Source organism: Notolepis coatsorum (genome assembly GCF_963971535.1).
Source record: "Notolepis coatsorum genome assembly, chromosome: 8".
In the NCBI taxonomy this organism is placed as follows: Eukaryota; Metazoa; Chordata; class Actinopteri; order Aulopiformes; family Paralepididae; genus Notolepis; species Notolepis coatsorum.
Window position 1 is genome coordinate 13,602,603 of NC_140172.1, and position 22,374 is coordinate 13,624,976.

At 45.8% G+C, this 22,374-nt stretch overlaps 1 protein-coding gene across 2 annotated transcripts in view; it reads right to left on the minus strand.

Moving 5' to 3' along the window:
- Positions 1–4,210: 4,210 nt before the first annotated feature.
- The window catches only part of LOC311232928 (NACHT, LRR and PYD domains-containing protein 3-like), a 27,400-nt gene continuing 9,236 nt past the window's right edge, over positions 4,211–22,374 (minus strand). The window contains exons 6-10 of one of the 2 annotated variants that reach the window (XM_084319759.1): positions 19,009–19,182; positions 18,661–18,828; positions 17,491–17,673; positions 6,330–6,376; positions 4,211–5,562 (exon numbers count right to left, since the gene is read on the minus strand). In XM_084319759.1, the coding sequence (XP_084175885.1) occupies positions 5,021–5,562; positions 6,330–6,376; positions 17,491–17,673; positions 18,661–18,828; positions 19,009–19,182 (1,114 nt within the window). In that variant the 3' untranslated portion in view covers positions 4,211–5,020. The remainder of the gene's footprint in view (positions 5,563–6,329; positions 6,377–17,490; positions 17,674–18,660; positions 18,829–19,008; positions 19,183–22,374) is intronic. The other variant, XM_084319760.1, reaches the window with a different exon arrangement.

Here is a 22,374-nt window from a genome sequence, read left to right on the forward strand (position 1 = left end):
ACCATTCAGTCATGACCTCAGTTTAGCGTCTAATCCGAAGGACGGCACTCGCAGCTATACGGTGTCCCTATCACTGTAACAGGGGCATTGTTACCACCAGGTCCAGAGGACAGAGTGTCTCCCTGCTGGACAACAACACCACCAGGTCCAGAGGACAGAGTGCCCCCTGCTGGACAACAACACCACCAGGTCCAGAGGACAGAGTGCTCCCTGCTGGACAACAACACCACCAGGTCCAGAGGACAGAGTGCCCCCTGCTGGACAACAACACCACCAGGTCCAGAGGACAGAGTGTCTCCCTGCTGGACAACAACACCACCAGGTCCAGAGGACAGAGTGCCCCCTGCTGGACAACAACACCACCAGGTCCAGAGGACAGAGTGTCTCCCTGCTGGACAACAACACCACCAGGTCCAGAGGACAGAGTGCCCCCTGCTGGACAACAACACCACCAGGTCCAGAGGACAGAGTGTCTCCCTGCTGGACAACAACACCACCAGGTCCAGAGGACAGAGTGCCCCCTGCTGGACAACAACACCACCAGGTCCAGAGGACAGAGTGCCCCCTGCTGGACAACAATACCACCAGGTCCAGAGGACAGAGTGCTCCCTGCTGGACAACAACACCACCAGGTCCAGAGGACAGAGTGCCCCCTGCTGGACAACAACACCACCAGGTCCAGAGGACAGAGTGCTCCCTGCTGGACAACAACACCACCAGGTCCAGAGGACAAAGTGCCCCCTGCTGGACAACAACACCACCAGGTCCAGAGGACAGAGTGCCCCCTGCTGGACAACAACACCACCAGGTCCAGAGGACAGAGTGTCTCCCTGCTGGACAACAACACCACCAGGTCCAGAGGACAGAGTGTCTCCCTGCTGGACAACAACACCACCAGGTCCAGAGGACAGAGTGTCTCCCTGCTGGACAACAACACCACCAGGTCCAGAGAACAGAGTGCCCCCTGCTGGACAACAACACCACCAGGTCCAGAGGACAGAGTGAATTGTTTTTAGCCTACGTTTGAAAATATTTATTGTGCATAGGCAGGGTGTTCTATAGCTGTGTAATTAATTAGCAATGGCTGCATCCCCAATTTTTGTTTGGCTGCTTCTGGGAATCTTCAATAAACCAGTAGTAGATGACCGTATAGTGTTCTTGGGGGCACATAGTTGACAAGAGTATTGGCAATGTAGCTTGGTCCTGTTCCATTTAGGGCTCTCTCCTCTTGGTTCTAGTTAATAACCTAGCTCCAGAGTTTTGAATGAGCTGCTTCTCCGTGTTTTCTTTTTTTGGGGGGGGGGGGGGGGGGGTGCATTACAGTAACCAAGTCGGCTTGAAATAAAGGCATGGGTCAGTTTTTCAGCGTCCTTTTGATTATACGGTCATACTTTAGCTATGTTTCTAAGGTGGAAGAATGATGTTTTTGTCACCTTGTGTGTGTGGGACACCATCTATGATAACACCAAGACTTCAGCTTTAATCCAAGGAGTACGTTTCCGTGTATTATTCAGCAGCATTTCTCTTTTTGTTATAGGGCCGACTAGTAGGATTTTAGTTTTGATTGCTCATCCATTTATTTATTGCTAAAAGACAGGCACTAATGGAGTTAATAGCTGCAGCATAATTTGGTTCAGCAGCAATTCAGTAGGCCTACAGTTGCGTGTCATCTGCGTCGCTATGGGAACATTCATTGTGCTCTCTAATGATGTCCCCAAGAGCAGCATGTCGCCTACCAAGCTTAGCATATACAATACAAGCTTAGCATTATTTAGTCCATAGCTTTCTCATATAGCTTTCTTATATATACTCTATATATACATGTAGTTATGCTATACTGTATACTACAATGCACTTGTGGAAGAATCTTTTCTTTTTCCAAAACTTTGTTTATTGGAGTTTTTCATTGCAATATGAAATGAGCATAAGGTCAAACTGTACACATATATGCCAGATGTAGTGCACATATCTACATATAAGTAGTCAAAATATAAGTCTGTTGAATGTAAACAATATACATATTGCACAACGCTACGTATAAGTAGTCAAAGTATAGGTCTGTTGAATGTAAACAATATACATATTGCACAACGCTACGTATAAGTAGTCAAAGTATAGGTCTGTTGAATATAGACTACAGCGAGTACACCACAAAATATATAGATATTGTTTCTTTGTGGAAGAATCTAAGATTCCATTGTCTGATCAAGACAATAGCCTCACCTATTGAGGGCCAATGGCCCTCTCTTGGACTGCTCATAGAATAGAATGGAACTGTGAATGAATGAATGAATGAATGAAAACTTTATTTAACAGATTGCAGAATGGGTACAATACAGTACGACTCAATACACACAATTGTTAAGGGGATGCAGACCAGAGAAAGACGTTCGTCTTGTTTACATCAGGGTCCCCCATTTTCAATTCATAGAATAGAATAGAACTTTATTGTCACATGGTCTGAACAGGTGAGTGAAAAGCTTTGTTTGGTTCCTTATCCTCACAGCGGCGACGGCAATACAAAAAACAATAAATAGCATAACAATATATAATAAATATAATCAATTGTATCTGGTGTGAATGCAGCTTTGTGTGCGTGTGCAGGTAGCAAGTCGTTGGTGTTATAAAAACCCTCCCTGAGGGTCTGGGCCTTGAGGCTATGGTACCGTTTGCTCGATGGCTGGGGTCCTTGATAATCCTGTGGGCTTTCCTGACACACTGTCCGTTGTTCCTTGTATATTATATCCTGGATTAAGCTCACAGCCACTGGTGTTCTGGGCTCGTCCACATGACCCGCTGTAGTGCTCTGCAGGTGAGGGCCACCGTACCAGGCGGTGATGTATCCAATCAGGATGCTCTCGGGTTATGCCTCTGTAGGAGCCAGTAGGATACGGGGCCCCATGCAGAACGTCTTCAGCTGCCTGAGGTGACGGAGGCGTTGTTGTGCCTTCTTCACCACCTGGCCGGTGAGCACGTCCAGGTGAGGGCCTCCTCTTCTTCACCACCTGGCCGGTGAGCACGTCCAGGTGAGGGCCTCCTCTTCTTCACCACCTGGCCGGTGAGCACGTCCAGGTGAGGGCCTCCTCTTCTTCACCACCTGGCCGGTGAGCACGTCCAGGTGAGGGCCTCCTCTTCTTCACCACCTGGTGCACGTCCAGGTGAGGGCCTCCTCTTCTTCACCACCTGGCCGGTGAGCACGTCCCAGGTGAGGGCCTCCTCTTCTTCACCACCTGGTGCACGTCCCAGGTGAGGGCCTCCTCTTCTTCACCACCTGGTGCACGTCCAGGTGAGGGCCTCCTCTTCTTCACCACCTGGCCGGTGAGCACGTCCCAGGTGAGGGCCTCCTCTTCTTCACCACCTGGTGCACGTCCAGGTGAGGGCCTCCTCTTCTTCACCACCTGGCCGGTGAGCACGTCCAGGTGAGGGCCTCCTCTTCTTCACCACCTGGCCGGTGAGCACGTCCCAGGTGAGGGCCTCCTCTTCTTCACCACCTGGCCGGTGAGCACGTCCCAGGTGAGGGCCTCCTCTTCTTCACCACCTGGTGCACGTCCAGGTGAGGGCCTCCTCTTCTTCACCACCTGGTGCACGTCCAGGTGAGGGCCTCCTCTTCTTCACCACCTGGCCGGTGAGCAGGTCCCAGGTGAGGGCCTCCTCTTCTTCACCACCTGGTGCACGTCCAGGTGAGGGCCTCCTCTTCTTCACCACCTGGTGCACGTCCAGGTGAGGGCCTCCTCTTCTTCACCACCTGGTGCACGTCCAGGTGAGGGCCTCCTCTTCTTCACCACCTGGTGCACGTCCAGGTGAGGGCCTCCTCTTCTTCACCACCTGGTGCACGTCCAGGTGAGGGCCTCCTCTTCTTCACCACCTGGTGCACGTCCCAGGTGAGGGCCTCCTCTTCTTCACCACCTGGTGCACGTCCAGGTGAGGGCCTCCTCTTCTTCACCACCTGGTGCACGTCCAGGTGAGGGCCTCCTCTTCTTCACCACCTGGTGCACGTCCAGGTGAGGGCCTCTTCTCCTTCACCACCTGGAGCACGTCCAGGTGAGGGCCTCCTCTTCTTCACCACCTGGTGCACGTCCAGGTGAGGGCCTCCTCTTCTTCACCACCTGGTGCACGTCCCAGGTGAGGGCCTCTTCTCCTTCACCACCTGGAGCACGTCCAGGTGAGGGCCTCCTCTTCTTCACCACCTGGTGCACGTCCAGGTGAGGGCCTCCTCTCCTTCACCACCTGGTGCACGTCCAGGTGAGGGCCTCCTCTCCTTCACCACCTGGTGCACGTCCCAGGTGAGGGCCTCTTCTCCTTCACCACCTGGTGCACGTCCAGGTGAGGGCCTCTTCTCCTTCACCACCTGGTGCACGTCCCAGGTGAGGGCCCAGGTGAGGGCCCAGGTGAGGTCCCAGGTGAGGGCCCAGGTGAGGGCCCAGGTGAGGGCCCAGGTGAGGGCCCAGGTGAGGTCCCAGGTGAGGGCCCAGGTGATGTGAACACAGAGGAACTTGAAGCTGCTGACTCTCTCCATGGCAGACCCGTTGGATGTTGATGGGGTCCAGCCTTTCTCCCAATCATGAAATTAATGTGTAGGGCTACTATTTATGGTGTAACACTTGACCACAATAACCTGTTTAAAGGTGAGTTGTGTGTGTGTATGTGTGTCTGAATAGAATAGAAATACTTGATTCATCCCGAAGGAAATTTTGCACTACAAATCGCTCACAGTAAACGGTAAACATTTAGGTAGACGAAACAAAGTCACGAATAAGAATAAAAATAAGCCTACATACATCTACAGTAAGTGTAATATTAAACAATGTTGTTTTAAAAGTAAAAGTCCAGGAAGATGGTAACTGTCACCCATGTGCTCAGTGATGCAGTGAGGCACAGTGATGCGTTATAAAGTCTGATGGCTGTCGGAATGAAGGACTTCCTGTGCCGCTCAGTGCTACATATTAGTCTAGCACTGAATGTATAGTATATATGTCCATGCGTGTGTCTGTGTCCATGTGCTTGAACATATGGGTGCTCCTCACACAACAGCCTTTGGGAGCTGACACAGGGACACTGAACCAGACAACCAGAACCCAAAGCCAGGGTAGAGAGCCTCGGTGAAGCTGCAGTGGAAGGTGTGGAGGTGTCTCCGTGTGTCAGAGACCCTGTAGAAGGAGAGCGTGCCTGCAGGCCAGTCCACATACACTCCCACTCTGCTGGAGCCGGAGGAGGGGACCAGTATGTCGACGTGCTCCCCGTTATGCCAGGCCGTGTAGCTGTCCCGGTAACAGTTAAGACACCACGACTTGGCGTTGAATCCGAGCCGGCAGTCCTCGCCCACTCCCTTCCGACCGATCCCTCCGTACGCCAGGCCTAGGTAAGCCTTCCCGCTCCACTCCAGCTCCCAGTAACGGCGCCCGGTCAGACCCTCTCTGCAGAGCACGTGCTGCCAGTGGTCAAACCTCTCCGGGTGGTCAGGGTACGGTTGATCTTCCCCTCCTCGCGTGACCTTCCGGCCGTCCTCGGACAGAGAGAGGCGCTTGTGTGCCGTGTTTGGGTCCAGTGTGAGCTCACAGGCGTCTGGGAGGGAAAACCATTACAATCACTTTATCTCCAAGTACATGTTTACATACAGTATACCAAGAATTTGTTCTCTGTATTTAGTTTAGTTTAGTTTAGTTTACTCAGTTTATTTGATCAGGGACAGTGCATATCAATCAACAGTTTATACATTTATAAATGAATACAAATTAAAAACTGTAAATATGCCAACATTAGCAGGGTTGCTAGTTTTCAGTTGTAGTCCCCTGGGCTAGATGTTTAAGCCAGAAAAGAAACAGAAAAATAGAAGGATATTAAAGCTAATATTAAAACAGTTTAAAACATATTCTGTACATTCACTCACTAGGCATTCGTGCATCTATAAAAAACAGTGTACAGGGACAAATCAAAGCTATACATGTATAAACACCGTATAGGCAGACAGTCATATGGCATTTAATCCATCCTAACTATTTAGGAGAAATCGGCAGCCACAGTGCGTTGCCTGGAGACCAACTCCAGTTCTAATGCCAGTGTCTTGGTGAAGGACGACGGCAGGAGTTACCGAGCTACCATGCATGTATTTCATGGTGTGGGAGGAAACCAGAGGAGACCCGCGTGAACACGGCGAGAATGCAGACTCCACACAGAAAGTCGGGTTCGGTGCTGGTCCAAAAGTGATGACCACTGCACCATCATCAATATAATAATAAGGTATTTTAAATAAGATTCCACAAGTGTATGTGTGTGTGTGTGCGCGCGCACACACACATGCACAATCACCTTGTTGTTTATCAAATACTCACATTTTGTCAGCAGATGAGGAATCCTGTGTTCTCCTCCGTGATCCAAACTACAAGCAGGACAACAGATAGTTAACGTATTGAAATAATATTTTTTATTGAGAATAGATGTAAATAAATACATTTATTTTATTGTGGCGTCAATGCTCTGTTTCTTCATCACTCCCTGATGAGCATCATTTAAAGATCCCCTCTATTTTCTATATTGAATAACAATTTGTATGCATAATAATAATAATAATAATAAATAATAATAATAATAATAATAATAAATCTAATTTCTATAGCGCCTTTCAGGAAACCCAAGGTCGCTTCACAATCAAGAGGGCTAGGGAAAGGGGGCAATAGTGTTTTCTTTCCAGCAAATTCTCAAATACACTTCTGAAATGGGTCTACTCCTTTACCCTCATTGAGAATGCAAGGATCCATGAATATGAAAATTGGCAATAAGCACCAATTGATATTTACCAGGAAATCCAAGTTGGCAGCTTCGATTCTTTCAAGACATATCAATACCTACTGAGCATTCTGTGTCTGCAGAGGCTAAAGGTGTCAAGTTACCACATAACGGACCATGATAAATTAGACCTATTAGTGACATCACACATGCAACTCAGATTTCAGGGAAGTACAGAGAAGAATCTCCCTCTCCTGCTATAGGGAGGTGTAGTGGTTACTTCCTGGTCTATAAGGAGGTGTAGTGGTTACTTCCTGGTCTATAGGGAGGTGTAGTGGTTACCTCCTGGTCTATAGGGAGGTGTAGTGGTTACTTCCTGGTCTATAGGGAGGTGTAGTGGTTACTTCCTGGTCTACAGGTAGGTGTAGTGGTTACTTCCTGGTCTATAGGGAGGTGTAGTGGTTACTTCCTGGGCTATAGGGAAGTGTAGTGGTTACTTCCTGGGCTATAGGGAAGTGTAGTGGTTACGTCATTGTTGTTTCCGGCCGGTCCGCATGTAGCCTTTTTACAACGCGTCCGCGTTTCCGGGTTCCCGTTTTTTGCGCTCTGATTGGCCGCTGACCTACGCTAGTACGCCCCCCTCGCTATGAGCGTAGCACGAGGACGGACGCTGAAATCGAACAGCTGTTTCCGCGAGTACGCACCCCTCGCTATGAGTGTAGCAGGACGCTCCGTGTTCATAGCCATTCATCTCTAAAGCTAACCACTATTTGTAAAAGCCACAACCACGTTACCATATTTGTAATAATGTAAATCATTGTGTCGTTGTACATATTGTGTATACAACGTAAATCCACAACCACGTTACCATATTTGTAATAATGTAAATCATTGTGTCGTTGTACATATTGTGTATACAACGTGAGTAGCTAACGTAGCTTAGCTTAGCTTGATAGCCGCCGTTCTCGAAACCTAACAATGCCCGATCTAAAATGGTTCTCTCCTCTTTGTATACCTTTGTCCTCACAAGTATTCTGCCAGGGAACTTATGGACACGACAATAGTAATAAGTAATAACATTCTGCAATGTTAAATAACGTTTATCCATTCAACTAGCGGTACTAGGTAGCTAGCCTAGCCACAATGCTATGGTCGATCGCATTCACGTTAGCATGTAAGCTAACAACAACAGCGTTAGTGCAGCTAAAGGGGCTATCGTATCAACATGATGCGTGTGCAGTGCTTTGCCCCACAGGTCTGAGAAGAGGAGTCCATAAGTTCCCTGGCAGAATACTTGTAAGGACAAAGGTATACAAAGAGGAGAGAACCATTTTAGATCGGGCATTGTTAGGTTTCGAGAACGGCGGCTATCAAGCTAAGCTACGTTAGCTACTCACGTTGTATACACAATATGTACAACGACACAATGATTTACATTATTACAAATATGGTAACGTGGTTGTGGCTTTTACAAATAGTGGTTAGCTTTAGAGATGAATGGTTATGAACACGGAGCGTCCTGCTACACTCATAGCGAGGGGGGCGTACTCGCGGAAACAGCTGTTCGATTTCAGCGTCCGTACTCCTGCTACGCTCATAGCGATCGGGGCGTACTAGCGTAGGTCAGCGGCCAATCAGAGCGCAAAACGGGAACCCGGAAATGCGGACGCGATGTAAAAAGGCTACACGTGGCCGGTCCACCTCGCTTGAAATTGCAATGTATTTCCAATGGACACATTTATAAATCGTCTCGTTTAAAACAAATAAAGCATGAACATTGGCACGGTGTACCTTTCTGTGTGTATTCATCCACAATCTATAGCTCAACATGAAACTATTCGCAATTAATCGTTAAATAATTACGTATAATTTTATTTCAACCAGAAATGCTCAATCAATAAAGTTAGTGATAGAAGTGCAATTTTCATTCTCATTTTGTGCAAAAAGTGAAAGCTTGCCAATGTTCATGAGGCAGAATTATTACAGTAACCGATAATACATTTTCCCAATGATAAATCCTAGGGATGTCCGATATTATCGGCCTACCGATATTATCGGCCTACCGATATTATCGGCCGATATTGGCATTAAAATGTAATATCGGAAAATATCGGTATCGGTTTTCAAATTTCACATTTATTTAACCTTTACTTACCCAAGCAAGTAAGAACTAATTCTTATTTTATTTATTGTAAAATCGGTATCAGTTGATATCGGTATCGGAAATTAAGAGTTGGACAATATCGGTATATCGGTAAAAAAGCCAATATCGAACATCCCTAATAAATCCCTATACGGGTGGAGCGTGCGGGAAACTAAAGTGACGTCAGACTACACCTCCCTATAGGAAACTAAAGTGACGTCAGACTACACCTCCCTATAGGAAACTAAAGTGACGTCAGACTACACCTCCCTATAGGAAACTATAGTGACGTCAGACTACACCTCCCTATAGGAAACTAAAGTGACGTCAGACTACACCTCCCTATAGGAAACTAAAGTGACGTCAGACTACACCTCCCTATAGGAAACTAAAGTGATGTCAGACTACACCTCCCTATAGGAAACTAAAGTGACGTCAGACTACACCTCCTATAGGAAACTAAAGTGACGTCAGACTACACCTCCCTATAGGAAACGAAAGTGCGAAGATTACAGGTGTAAATGACTTATGGCGATCACTCAACCCCACGACCCGGAAGTACTCTTGTCGATCTGCGAGACATAACCCATTATCCAGAATAGATTACGTTTTTACATCCCCGAGACTATTTGATAACTACGATGTGGAAATGATACCCAATGCATTATCAGATCACTGTTATTTACTCCTAAAAGGAACATTTGGTATACTATCATCCCGAGCCCCAAGATGGCGATTTAACACGATGCTGCTTAATAACAAGGAATTCATTACACAAATCAAAGAAGCTCTTACGGTATTCCTACGGATGAATGCGAATTCGGTGCAGGACCCCAGAATATTATGGATATCGGCAAAGGGAATGATCAAGGATTTCACTGATAGCTTTTCCTCCCAAATACGCAAGAATCGATGCTCAAAACTGGCTGAACTGGAAACGCTTTACTCAACGTTATTTAATTCTTTACAATACAACAACTCGGTTCGACTGGAAAATCAAATCAATATACTAAAAAAAGAGATTAACGCCATATACAGACAACAATCTGAAATGCAAATACGTAGCACAAGACAACAGCAGTACTCCCAAGGTTCCAAACCAAGTCACCTATTAGCTATGCGATTAAGAGTCAACGCAAAATTTGCAGATATAACTACCATTAGAACACAACAAGGACTTGTTACAGAACCCAAAGAAATAAACACGACATTCAAAGAATTCTACTCCAACTTATACAAATCAGAAACGACCTTCGATCAAAACAAAATGGACACATATCTTAATCAAATTAACCTTCCTAAACTTTCAGAGGATGACGCTAAACAGTTAGAAACACCGATCACACTAGATGAACTTAGGGAGGCCATATCTGAAATGCAAAGTGGTAGGGCTCCTGGAAGAGACGGTATCCCACCAGAAATGTACCTCTCCTGTTGGGACATAATTGGTCCCTTATTACTAAATATGATTTTATACTCAGTCAAGGAGGGGAACTTCCATAAGAATGACAATATTGCACTCATAACAGTCCTCCTTAAAAAAGACAAAGACCCCACCGAGTGCGGTAGTTACAGACCTTTAAGCCTCCTCGGAACCAATATCAAACTGTACTCTAAGGTATTAGCCATCAGACTACAAAAGCATATGACGTCTTTAATTCATCCGGACCAAACTGGCTTCATAAGAGGCCGCTTGATCACTGATAACATAAGACGATTACTACACGTACTAGATGCTAACAAGGAAGACAACACACCTAAGGCGATGCTGTCCCTGGATGCAATGAAAGCTTTTGACAGGTTGGAATGGTCGTATCTATGGGCAGTATTAGGAAGGATGGGGTTAGGAAAAGGATTCATTGATATGATTAAAGTATTATACAAAGACCCATCGGCCATGATTACAACAGGCACAACCACCTCCGAAATCTTTCCGGTATCACGTTCTTCCAGACAGGGTTGCCCTCTTAGTCCCGGACTATTCGATCTATCATTAGAGCCTTTAGCACAATATATAAGACAATCCCAATCCATAGAACCAATCGTAATCAAGGGCACACAACACAAAATTAGTTTATATGCGGATGACGTAATACTGTTCATGCAAAACCCCAACACCGCATTGCCTCATCTTCTCAAGTTGATTGAGGACTTTGGAGATTTATCGGGATTTAGGATAAATTGGCCGAAGTCGGCCTTCCTCCCACTTAACGCCCCTGCAAAAAGAAATATAACCCTCCCAGAAGAGATACCGATGGTAAAACACTTTAGATGTTTGGGAGTTGAAATATTTCCTACCATAAGCCAAACGGTGAAGCACAATTACATAAAAATCCAAAACAAAATCAAATACGACCTTGTCAGGTGGTCAAAACTTAAAAACTCAGTACAGGCACGGATATCAATAGTTAAGATGGACGTCCTACCTAGAATCAACTTCTTAAGCTCAATGCTACCGTTACCCCCTCCAAAGGGTTACTGGAAAGAATTACACTCCTCCACATACAAATTTATTTGGAATAACAAACCACCACGTATAAAAAGATCCACCGCACAGAGAAACAAAGCAGACGGTGGTATGGCATTTCCAGATTTCTACCACTATTTTAAGGCGTACACTTTAAGACCACTAACAACATGGTTTGATCCCCAAGCATCAGTATCCTGGAGAAATTTAGAAGAAAATATAGTAGCTCCATATAAGGTTGAGCCCGAACGTTCGAACGTTCGTTTGTTAAGCTGACATTCAGACTTTAATTAATGGGTTAGAACGTTCGGTGAAAAAAAATATAGCAGGCGCACCGACGGTGAAGCGGCACGTCCCCCGAGTCGCTCGGCTCAACCAGTATGGTCTCTGCCGGGCTGTTGCTGGATACTCAACCAGAGCTCTAGTCTCAACCAATGCAATAGAACAATTTTGATTGAATGACAGGCGATTCTGCCAATTACATCACACCGCTTGCACCCGCCTCTGCTGTTACCACCAATCGGCAAGCGTTTATTATTTTTTTTACTTCCGGCAATGCCGCCATTGATCTGCTTGCGAGAAGCATTAACGTAGCGTTAGCTCCCCGCCGAGGAAGTAAAAGTCGTAACAAGGTTTCCATAGGTGAACCTGCGGAAGGATCATTAATGAATACCAGCCTTTTTCGGCCACGGAGCGCGAGCTTCATGGCGGGAGGTGGTTGCGTTGGAAACGACTCTGGCCGAGGCGGCAGGCGTGTTGGGAGCCCGGCGGGACCCCCGCGCCGGTGTCTCTCTGTCTCTCTGCCGTCCCCCGTTCCGAGGTAGACGGTGGAAGGAGCCGAGGCGCGTGCCTCTCTCCTTCCCGTCGACCAAGAGTGAATATCTGTTATTGAACGTGTAACACTAACTATATAACGTTAATGCCACAAAACGAATGCCTTTGTTTATCTAGCCCCTTACGTGACTGCGGTGTGCAAGGGCTATTGTTTATCATAAGCTTTGTTTAATTACATGTTTACATGAACAGCCACCACTGTAAACAACATGTTTTTTCACCAATAGATTATGCAATGCCGCCCTCCGTAGGATCTATAATACAAAAAAATATATATATATATAAAAAAAAAAAAAATTTAATAAAAGATTTTTTTTATTAAAAAATTTACAAAAAACGAACGTTCAAACGTTCGTTCGATAAACCCTGGCGAACGTTCGAACCCTAAAAACAGGGTTCGGGCTCAGCCTTAGCTCCATATAGGCTGAAGGACATAGTATACACCAAATTATCAATTAAGCAATGCGAACGGAAATTTGGCCCCATAATCACTCATGCGATCCGGACATGGCGTGAAACACAAAAAAAATATTCTATCCCACATAAATGGCATAATCATACTCCCTTATTCAATAACAATGCACTCTTGATTGGAAAACAACCTATAAGATTCCCTAGATGGGAAAAGCAAGGCATACACTCATTAGGAGACGTTTTCAACGAACAGGGTTTTTGTAGTTTCGATGAAATACGCAAAAAGAAATTATCTCACCAAGTCCACATATTATTTTTATTTTTATGTTATTGGCATGTTTGAAGGCTCACGGTGTTCCATTAACGATACCAATTGCACACCACAGATTTGTATCATCAATTACTAACGGCCTCGTATGAAACCCTCCACCTAGACTCTATTTGGAGGAGGGATATACCAGACCTGGAAAGTGATTTTGAGTGGCAAGAAGCCTGGGCAAATGTTCGACTTGCATCAAGGAACCCAGACCATCAACAAATCAATCTTAACTATATCCATAGGACATACTTGACTCCTATAAGACTGAACAGAATGGGTCTTAAACAAGACTCCAAATGCTCCTTATGTACAAATGGGGACGAGGGGACATTTATGCACATGTACTGGGACTGCCCACCAGTTAAGATATTCTGGAAAGAAGTGACCCAGCAATTATCAAATCTCTTAATTCTGAATATACCTGTACACCCCTCTGTATTACTGCTGAATGATGTTTTTGAGTATGCAGAACATCCACAGCGAAAGAGATTGGTTTTATCTGGTATCACAGTGGCTAAAAAGCTGATAGCATCACAATGGTTTCAACCGGAAAAAATGTGCCGGAAGGTCTGGATTCTTACATATCTCGATGTGATTTATCAAGAAATATCTACAGCAAGAATTTTGGGTCTCAATTAATCCAAAATGACAATGTGGTTAGAAGTGGTGGAGAGAATAAAAGCTAGCATATAATGGTAGTGTATGGTTAGGAACAATTTATAATGGTTGGATTATCCAATGGGGGGTCCGGGAGGGGGGGGTACGAGCTAGAGCACATGTGTATAGGTTTTTAGATAACAGGTATTAGGGGTATATCCTGTATAAGACAATTAACTAAATGGTGATTTCATTGGATGTGCACTGTCAACTAATGCTTGTATATCTTATTGTGTGTTGTCATGTTTGTTTATGTTTGTTTAAAAAATAATAAAAAAATAAAATACAAAAAAAAGGAAACTAAAGTGACGTCAGACTACACCTCCCTATAGGAAACTAAAGTGACGTCAGACTACACCTCCCTATAGGAAACTAAAGTGACATCAGACTACACCTCCCTATAGGAAACTAAAGTGACGTCAGACTACACCTCCCTATAGGAAACTAAAGTGATGTCAGACTACACCTCCCTATAGGAAACTAAAGTGATGTCAGACTACACCTCCCTATAGGAAACTAAAGTGACGTCAGACTACACCTCCCTATAGGAAACTAAAGTGATGTCAGACTACACCTCCCTACAGGAAACTAAAGTGACGTCAGACTACACCTCCCTATAGGAAACTAAAGTGACGTCAGACTACACCTCCCTATAGGAAACTAAAGTGACGTCAGACTACACCTCCCTATAGGAAACTAAAGTGATGTCAGACTACACCTCCCTATAGGAAACTAAAGTGACGTCAGACTACACCTCCCTATAGGAAACTACAGTGATGTCAGACTACACCTCCCTATAGGAAACTAAAGTGACGTCAGACTACACCTCCCTATAGGAAACTAAAGTGACGTCAGACTACACCTCCCTATAGGAAACTACAGTGATGTCAGACTACACCTCCCTTAACTAAAGTGACGTCAGACTACACCTCCCTTAACTAAAGTGACGTCAGACTACACCTCTTATAGGAAACTAAAGTGATGTCAGACTACACCTCCCTATAGGAAACTAAATTGACGTCAGACTACACCTCCCTATAGGAAACTAAAGTGATATCAGACTACACCTCCCTATAGGAAACTAAAGTGATGTCAGACTACACCTCCCTATAGGAAACTAAAGTGACGTCAGACTACACCTCCCTATAGGAAACTAAAGTGACGTCAGACTACACCTCCCTATAGGAAACTAAAGTGACGTCAGACTACACCTCCCTATAGGAAACTAAAGTGACGTCAGACTACACCTCCCTATAGGAAACTAAAGTGACGTCAGACTACACCTCCCTATAGGAAACTAAAGTGACGTCAGACTACACCTCCCTATAGGAAACTACAGTGACTTCAGACTACACCTCACTATAGGAAACTAAAGTGACGTCAGACTACAGCTCCCTATAGGAAACTAAAGTGACCTCAGACTACACCTCCCTATAGGAAACTAAAGTGACGTCAGACTACACCTCCCTATAGGAAACTAAAGTGACGTCAGACTACACCTCCCTATAGGAAACTAAAGTGACGTCAGACTACACCTCCCTATAGGAAACTAAAGTGACGTCAGACTACACCTCCCTATAGGAAACTAAAGTGATGTAAGACTACACCTCCCTATAGGAAACTAAAGTGACGTCAGACTACACCTCCCTATAGGAAACTAAAGTGACGTCAGACTACACCTCCCTATAGGAAACTACAGTGACGTCAGACTACACCTCCCTATAGGAAACTACAGTGATGTCAGACTACACCTCCCTATAGGAAACTAAAGTGACGTCAGACTACACATCCCTATAGGAAACTACAGTGACGCCAGACTACACCTCCCTATAGGAAACTAAAGTGACGTCAGACGCCACCTCCCTATAGGAAACTAAAGTGATGTCAGACTACACCTCCCTATAGGAAACTAAAGTGACGTCAGACTACACCTCCCTATAGGAAACTAAAGTGACGTCAGACTACACCTCCCTATAGGAAACTAAAGTGACGTCAGACTACACCTCCCTATAGGAAACTAAAGTGACGTCAGACTACACCTCCCTATAGGAAACTAAAGTGATGTAAGACTACACCTCCCTATAGGAAACTACAGTGATGTCAGACTACACCTCCCTATAGGAAACTAAAGTGACGTCAGACTACACCTCCCTATAGGAAACTAAAGTGACGTCAGACTACACCTCTCTATAGGAAACTAAAGTGATGTAAGACTACACCTCCCTATAGGAAACTACAGTGACGTCAGACTACACCTCCCTATAGGAAACTAAAGTGACGTCAGACTACACCTCCCTACAGGAAACTAAAGTGACGTCAGACTACACCTCCCTATAGGAAACTAAAGTGACGTCAGACTACACCTCCCTATAGGAAACTAAAGTGACGTCAGACTACACCTCCCTATAGGAAACTAAAGTGACGTCAGACTACATCTCCCTATAGGAAACTAAAGTAACGTCATTCTATACCTCCCTTAACTAAAGTGACGTCAGACTACACCTCCCTATAGGAAACTAAAGTGACGTCAGACTACACCTCCCTATAGGAAACTAAAGTGACGTCAGACTACACCTCCCTATAGGAATCTAAAGTGACGTCAGGCTACACCTCCCTATAGGAAACTAAAGTGACTTCAGACTACACCTCCCTATAGGAAACTAAAGTCAGACGTCAGACTACGCCTCCCTAGAGTCAAAGTCATGCCTCCAAGGGGAGTTACCACACAGTATCATCTAAAGCCATGTCCTTCTCAGACCAGATAAACAGAGTCACTTTCGTGTCCAATTTTATTGTACTATGGAAGTCAATGGAGAAAACTGACACCAAAAATATTTGTACTTTCACTGTGACAGGAGGGTGATTTGTATTGTCTTTGAACCCTCAGGGACTAAACAACATAACAACCAGAGGTCCGCTATATATATAATCCCATACTGTGTTCTAGTATTTTGATGGAGAGTCCACTGCACACTAAACATTAAATTCGGATCGCTTATTTGTCAAACACGCAAACCCTGAAGTTGTTGAAATGGTCCAATTTGTCAAAACAGTGTCTGTCTGCTGTCTGACATGTTGATTTGAATGTCAGCCTCTGTTGAAGTTTTGACAAATTGTAACATTTCAACTTCAGGTTAGGTGGTCAGAATTTAATGTTTAGGTACTGGGCTATAGAATGCATCTATGTAAGAAGAATATAGCTAATGAGGCCCCCTTATCTGCCATACCCCTATTATGGAACAATAACTGCCACACAAATAAGGGCAAGTTTCCCCCAACTGGAACAAATGTTGTGATGATATATTGATTTGAGTTATAATGTAATATATAAGTTATAATTCACTCCTCTGAAAACGTTTCCCTCTTTGAGGAGCTTTTGGAAAATGGCCACCGGGTGGTGCATTCAGACAAGACATAAAATACTGAAACTAAACAATCCAGGTTAACAGCCATTCTTCCCACATCCTGAACTATGCTAGCTAGCTTTTTTTGTAAAGATGATCAGAATAAAATGCAACTAATCAACAAATTAGGGCTCCGTTTGCAATGTTTAGAATCTGTGTCCGATAACAGGGGGCTCACTTTTTGACAGTGTGTGTCATCATTTCCAAAGCCTCGTAAATTGATCAATTGGATGCTAATTATAACATTTTAAGGGGCTAATGTACTAGGTAAGCATTTTCTGAATCTAACCAATACACATTTTTGTACAATGTCTCTCACATCAAATCAGCATGTGTTTCACAGTGCATAAAAAGCGAATTATCGTCCGATAAGGGGCGCCACCACGCTAATATACTGTATAATATATTAATTATCTTAATTTCATCTCTCTATAGTATATACATTAATTTGACTGGCTGTGATATGTAGCTAGCATAGCATAGTGTTACATATTATAGCAGGGGACCAGCAAGAGGGCACTATACTTACTCCAGTGTCTCTAGTCTCCAGTGTGGATCCCCCAGCCCAGCAGAGAGCCTCCTCACTCCAGAGTCCCCTGGGTAATGTGGGTGATTGCAGCTCAGGTCCAACTCTCTCAGGTGGGAGGGGTTGGAGTTGAGAGCTGAGCCCAGAGAAGCACAGCCTTCCTCTGTGACCAGACAGCCTGACAGCCTGCATAGTTTAAAAATGGTCAATATGAAACAGAAATGAATACTTCTGGTGATTCATTTTTATATGAGACTAATAACATACAACCAAAGAGCAAATGTTAAGGGATATTTCACTTCAGTAGAACTTCAGCGGTCTTACTTCTATTTTAAAGTCATCTACAAGTAAGCTAGTGCTTACTGCTGTAGTGCTGTTCCTGTTGTTCGCTGTCAGCACCACCTCCTCCCAGATGTCAGGCTCCTCATTGATTGATTGATTGATTGATTGGAAACTTTATTAACAGATTGCAGATTCACTTATACAGGACCATGTCTAAATAGTGTCTACACAGATTTGACTATCCCTGGTCTTGTTTTACAACTATCACTTAGAGATTGAACTATTTCAAGCCCTGCCCTTGTTTTCTCGACCCTCCAATCACAAGCTTTGCTTTCCTATAAGAGAGCTCGGTAGCTTGAGATCTGGTCAATTCTGTACCTATATTCTGTAGATTGGTATATACTGTATGCCATGTAATAATAATAATAATAATAATAATAATAATAATAATAATAATAATAATAATAATAATAATAATAATACACTTTATTTGTTTATATAAAGAGGAGGACCTTGAAATAAATTCCAAATGTTACCGGAAGCCAGTGTAGGTTAGCTAATACTGGACAAATGTGGTCTCTCCTCTTGGTTCTAGTTAGTAGCCTAGCTGCCGAGTTTTGAATGAGTTGGAGTCGTTCTGTGTATTTTTTTGGGAGGCCAGTGAGGAGTGCATTACAGTAGTCAAGTCGGCTTGAGATGAAGGCATGGATCAGTTTTTCAGCGTCCCTTTGATTTATAAACGGCCGTACCTTAGCTATGTTTCTAAGGTGGGAAAATTATGTTTTTGTCACCTTGTTGATGTGTGATTTAAAGCTTAGGCACTATCCTATGGCATCCTATTGTCCCTGTATGTGAAACTGTAAGCTGTTTGGTCTCTGCACCGACAGTCACCTCAGTGTCTCCAGGCAACAGCGCTGACTCCCCAGGCCAGCGGAGAGCAGCCTCACTCCGGAGTCCTGCAGGCCGTTGTCACTCAGGTCCAGCTCTCTCAGGCTGGAGGAGATGAGAACTGAGGCCAGAGCTTCACAGCCTCCCGTGGTTATGCAACAACAACCAAGTCTGTAAGTAAGATTGAAAGATGTTATTTACAGATCACGACGAATTTATTTCCTTCACGATTTCACCGGTGGAAAGCTGAATATATGAACCCAAGTATTAATCAACGGTGAGGAGACGAGCCAAATAAACACGCATCAACAACAGAAGTATTGTCCTAAAGTATGAAATGACATTTCTCACCGCAGTGTCTCCAGTTTACATTGTGGACTTGTCAGTCCCCCAGAGAGCAGCTTCACTCCTGAATCCCGCAGGTGGTTGTTGCTCAGGTCCAGTTCCTTCAGAGGCCCGGCGTCGGAGCTCAGAGCTGACGCTAGAGACTCACAGACGGCCTCTGTGATGCTGCATGTGTTCAGTCTAAATCAAGCACAAGGCACCGAGTTCAAAATCAATAAATATTCCTAAATATTTGTATCCTATTACCTGATGGCTATTGCTCAATATTTTCAAAGTACAGATGGTTACATGGTCTACGATGTCTACATGGCCACTCTTTTGGCTCTCGCCAAGAGGTCAGGGAGTCTTGTCAAAAGGTCAGGACATTTTGTTAAAAGATCAGGACGTCTTGTCAAGAAGTCAAGAAGTCTTGTCAAAATGTTGTTTAGAAAGGCGTGGTGGTGGTGACACTGTGGGTCACTGTCATCAGACAAACCAGTCAAATCTCACACTGCGAGCAGAGAAGAAAAACAAGTTTCAAGTTTCTTTAATAGTTGTCATACAGAAGTACAGAATACTTTTATACAAAATGCTTCTTTCTGTTACGCTCCAGAGACTGTGCTAGACAAAAGATAAGTATGTAATAAAATAAAATAGTATAGCATGTAAAAATACAAGTAACGTCAAACTAGCAGTACGTCTTCCAGGGGCATGTTGTGGCATGAGCCGAGAGCGTTCTTCAAAATCCATTTGAAATCGGAGCTCATCAAATTGCTCTAACTTATCCCAAGACTTGTTCCAGACCTCTTTGGCGAGAACCAGAGCTGTGGCCAGCGAGACGACGTCCTCTCTGTTTCAGAAGAACCAGAGCTGTGGCCAGCGAGACGACATCCTCTCTGTTTCAGAAGAACCAGAGCTGTGGCCAGCGAGATGACGTCCTCTCTGTTTCAGAAGAACCAGAGCTGTGGCCAGCGAGATGACATCCTCTCTGTTTCAGAAGAACCAGAGCTGTGGCCAGCGAGACGACGTCCTCTCTGTTTCAGAAGAACCAGAGCTGTGGCCAGCGAGACGACGTCCTCTCTGTTTCAGAAGAACCAGAGCTGTGGCCAGCGAGACGACATCCTCTCTGTTTCAGAAGAACCAGAGCTGTGGCCGGCGAGACGACGTCCTCTCTGTTTCAGAAGAACCAGAGCTGTGGCCAGCGAGACGACGTCCTCTCTGTTTCAGAAGAACCAGAGCTGTGGCCAGCGAGACGACGTCCTCTCTGTTTCAGAAGAACCAGAGCTGTGGCCAGCGAGACGACGTCCTCTCTGTTTCAGAAGAACCAGAGCTGTGGCCAGCGAGACAACGTCCTCTCTGTTTCAGAAGAACCAGAGCTGTGGCCAGCGAGACGACGTCCTCTCTGTTTCAGAAGAACCAGAGCTGTGGCCAGCGAGACGACGTCCTCTCTGTTTCAGAAGAACCAGAGCTGTGGCCAGCGAGACGACGTCCTCTCTGTTTCAGAAGAACCAGAGCTGTGGCCAGCGAGACGACGTCCTCTCTGTTTCAGAAGAACCAGAGCTGTGGCCAGCGAGACGACATCCTCTCTGTTTCAGAAGAACCAGAGCTGTGGCCAGCGAGACGACATCCTCTCTGTTTCAGAAGAACCAGAGCTGTGGCCAGCGAGACGACTTCCTCTCTGTTTCAGAAGAACCAGAGCTGTGGCCAGCGAGACGACGTCCTCTCTGTTTCAGAAGAACCAGAGCTGTGGCCAGCGAGACAACGTCCTCTCTGTTTCAGAAGAACCAGAGCTGTGGCCAGCGAGACGACGTCCTCTCTGTTTCAGAAGAACCAGAGCTGTGGCCAGCGAGACGACGTCCTCTCTGTTTCAGAAGAACCAGAGCTGTGGCCAGCGAGACGACGTCCTCTCTGTTTCAGAAGAACCAGAGCTGTGGCCAGCGAGACGACGTCCTCTCTGTTTCAGAAGAACCAGAGCTGTGGCCAGCGAGACGACATCCTCTCTGTTTCAGAAGAACCAGAGCTGTGGCCAGCGAGATGACGTCCTCTCTGTTTCAGAAGAACCAGAGCTGTGGCCAGCGAGACGACGTCCTCTCTGTTTCAGAAGAACCAGAGCTGTGGCCAGCGAGATGACGTCCTCTCTGTTTCAGAAGAACCAGAGCTGTGGCCAGCGAGACGACGTCCTCTCTGTTTCAGAAGAACCAGAGCTGTGGCCAGCGAGACGACGTCCTCTCTGTTTCAGAAGAACCAGAGCTGTGGCCAGCGAGACGACGTCCTCTCTGTTTCAGAAGAACCAGAGCTGTGGCCAGCGAGACGACGTCCTCTCTGTTTCAGAAGAACCAGAGCTGTGGCCAGCGAGATGACGTCCTCTCTGTTTCAGAAGAACCAGAGCTGTGGCCAGCGAGACGACGTCCTCTCTGTTTCAGAAGAACCAGAGCTGTGGCCAGCGAGACGACGTCCTCTCTGTTTCAGAAGAACCAGAGCTGTGGCCAGCAAGACGACGTCCTCTCTGTTTCAGAAGAACCAGAGCTGTGGCCAGCGAGACGACGTCCTCTCTGTTTCAGAAGAACCAGAGCTGTGGCCAGCGAGACGACTTCCTCTCTGTTTCTGAAGAACCAGAGCTGTGGCCAGCGAGACGACATCCTCTCTGTTTCAGAAGAACCAGAGCTGTGGCCAGCGAGACGACATCCTCTCTGTTTCAGAAGAACCAGAGCTGTGGCCAGCGAGACGACGTCCTCTCTGTTTCAGAAGAACCAGAGCTGTGGCCAGCGAGACGACGTCCTCTCTGTTTCAGAAGAACCAGAGCTGTGGCCAGCGAGATGACGTCCTCTCTGTTTCAGAAGAACCAGAGCTGTGGCCAGCGAGACGACGTCCTCTCTGTTTCAGAAGAACCAGAGCTGTGGCCAGCGAGACGACATCCTCTCTGTTTCAGAAGAACCAGAGCTGTGGCCAGCGAGACGACGTCCTCTCTGTTTCAGAAGAACCAGAGCTGTGGCCAGCGAGACGACGTCCTCTCTGTTTCAGAAGAACCAGAGCTGTGGCCAGCGAGATGACGTCCTCTCTGTTTCAGAAGAACCAGAGCTGTGGCCAGCGAGACGACGTCCTCTCTGTTTCAGAAGAACCAGAGCTGTGGCCAGCGAGACGACGTCCTCTCTGTTTCAGAAGAACCAGAGCTGTGGCCAGCAAGACGACGTCCTCTCTGTTTCAGAAGAACCAGAGCTGTGGCCAGCGAGACGACGTCCTCTCTGTTTCAGAAGAACCAGAGCTGTGGCCAGCGAGACGACTTCCTCTCTGTTTCTGAAGAACCAGAGCTGTGGCCAGCGAGACGACATCCTCTCTGTTTCAGAAGAACCAGAGCTGTGGCCAGCGAGACGACATCCTCTCTGTTTCAGAAGA